This window comes from Coturnix japonica, unplaced genomic scaffold, assembly GCF_001577835.2.
Source record: "Coturnix japonica isolate 7356 unplaced genomic scaffold, Coturnix japonica 2.1 chrUnrandom761, whole genome shotgun sequence".
NCBI classification, from domain to species: domain Eukaryota; kingdom Metazoa; phylum Chordata; class Aves; order Galliformes; family Phasianidae; genus Coturnix; species Coturnix japonica.
In genome coordinates, this window is record NW_015440121.1 from 6047 (window position 1) to 8362 (window position 2316).

Here is a 2316-nt window from a genome sequence, read left to right on the forward strand (position 1 = left end):
TGGGATGGGCTGGAGGACCCTAAAAGTGAATGGAGAACCCATTGGGGTCAATGGGAACCTATTGGGATGGGCTGGAGGACCCTAAAAGTGGATGGAGACCCATTGGGGTCAATGGGAACCTCTTAGGATGGCCCAGGAGACCCCAAAAGTGGATGGAGACCCATTGGGGTCAATGGGGACCCAATGGGATGCCCCATAACCGTACCCAGCCATATTGGGATCCATCAGGTGTTTATTGGCTCAGCTCCCCTCGCCGGATCCTCAGCACCGCAGGGTTGGGATATTGGGGTTCCTCGATGGCCCCCGCCCCAAATTTCAGCTCCAAGAAGCCCCGGGGGTCATTGGGCCCCATGGCTGTGAACCCAGCGAAGGCCAATGGGACCGTGGGGAGCAGGAAATGTTCAGGGAACTCCACGTCCTGGGGGTGCCCCAACCACGTCTCCTTGGTCATCACCCCGTTTTTGGGGTAGAAAGGCCATAAATCAACATGGAGCCGATTGATCCGGCTGTAATGGACGCGGAAGAAATCCCCCTCGTTGGCTTTTTCCCATACAAAACCTTCATCGTCTTCTACGGGGCCGTCTTGAGCCGCTCGGAGCCATCGACATTTCCCCACGTCCGCCCTATAGATCCCCAAATCCACGTCGTAATCCCAGGGGATGATGTCCTCCATCCTCACGGCTCCCAATAACGATCCTCCTTCCAACCAATATCTCACCCCGGACCCTTCCAAAACACCCACCACGTGTTTCGCCGTCTCCCTTAAGGCCTTTAAACAACATGGCGGCGTCCAACGACCCTCTATAAGATACTGTGGGGTGCGGGACAAGATGGTTCCGAAACACCGCGGCGTCTCCTTGTTGCAGCCGTACCAACGTCGTTTGCCGTCCTCCATCACCTCCATTTTGATTCCAAAGTCTTCCATTAGTTTCTTATGTCTGTTTTCTTGGAGATTTCGGGCTTTCCAGAGCTCGTGGGGTGACGTTAAAGGGGATGGAGCTGAAGGGAAGCCATCTTGGAGGACGCGGAGCCGCCAACCGCGAAGCGCGGCCTGTACAAAGATGGCGGCGTCCGACGGGCGCCGGGTGGGGAAGGAGAGGTTGAAGAAGTCTTCCGAGCGCATCAAGATGGCGGCCGGGCCTCGGACCGCCCCACAACCACCTTCAGCCCCATAGCGGAGAGTCCAACGACGTAAATCGACGCTCAGCCCCACACAACGCAATGGGGTCGGGCCTACGGGGGCCAAGACAAGATGGACGTCGGGATCCATGGCGGCCATCATGGATTCGAGGATACCGGGATGAGCCCGGGTTCCATCGGGGATCAAAGCAACGTGTTGGGTGTGAATATGGCGGTTTAATTTGAGGGGGGGGAGATGAGGGGATGGGAGGAGGGTCAACGTCCGGACCCCATTGGGGAGGGGGACGGGGGGATAAAGGGGGAGATCGGCCGCCACGATGACGGGGACGTTGAGGGAGGAGAAGGAACGTGAGGTGCCCACCAGGTCATGGGAGAAGGACTCGAAGTCCAGGATCAATATGGAGACCCCCGGGGGGGGAGGGGGCGATGTGGTGAGTGGGGGGGGGGTGCCGGAGGTGGGGGGGGGGGGGGAGAGGAGGAGGAAGAGGAGGTTGAGGGTGATGGCGGCCAATAGGAAGGAATGGAAGGGGGTCAGGCGCATGGCGGGGATGGGGGGGGTAATTAATGAGGGGGGGGCTAATTAATGGGGGGGGCTGGTTAATTAACAAGGGGGGTCCTGGTTAATTAAGGGGGGGCCTGGTTAATTAGAGAGAGGGGTTCCTGGTTAATTAAGGAGGAGGGTTGAGGCCTACTGCAAGGTGAGGCCCATGGTGGCCCTTAATGGGTCTGGGTTAATTAATGAGTGGGGTCCTGCTTAATTAAGGTGGGGGGGTCCTGGTTAATTAAGGAGGGGGGGCTGGTTAATTAACGAGGGGGGGCCTGGTTAATTAAGGAGGGGGATCCTGGTTAATTAAGGGGGGGCCTGGGGGTCGTGGTTAATTAAGGGGGGGCCTGGTTAATTAACGAGGGGGGTCCTGGTTAATTAAGGGGGGGCCTGGTTAATTAACGAGGGGGGTCCTGGTTAATTAAGGAGGGGTCCTGCTTAATTGAGGAAGGGGGTCGAGGCCTACCACAGGGTGAGGCCCATGGTGGCCCTTAATGGGTCTGGGTTAATTAATGAGGGGGGTCCTGGTTGATTAAGGAGGGGGATCCTGGTTAATTAAGGAGGAGGGTTGAGGCCTACTGCAAGGTGAGGCCCATGGTGGCCCTTAACGGGTCTGGGTTAATTAATGAGCG

General features: G+C 57.6%; 1 protein-coding gene across 1 annotated transcript; it reads right to left on the reverse strand.

Annotated features, from left to right (window-relative positions):
* Positions 1 to 218: 218 nt before the first annotated feature.
* FKRP (fukutin related protein) lies at positions 219 to 1579 on the reverse strand (the record flags this gene model as incomplete). Its single annotated transcript, XM_015851187.1, has 1 exon — positions 219 to 1579. A coding segment is annotated over one exon (1347 nt), but the record flags the coding sequence as incomplete, so codon positions are not given.
* Between the last annotated feature and the right edge of the window lie 737 nt (positions 1580 to 2316).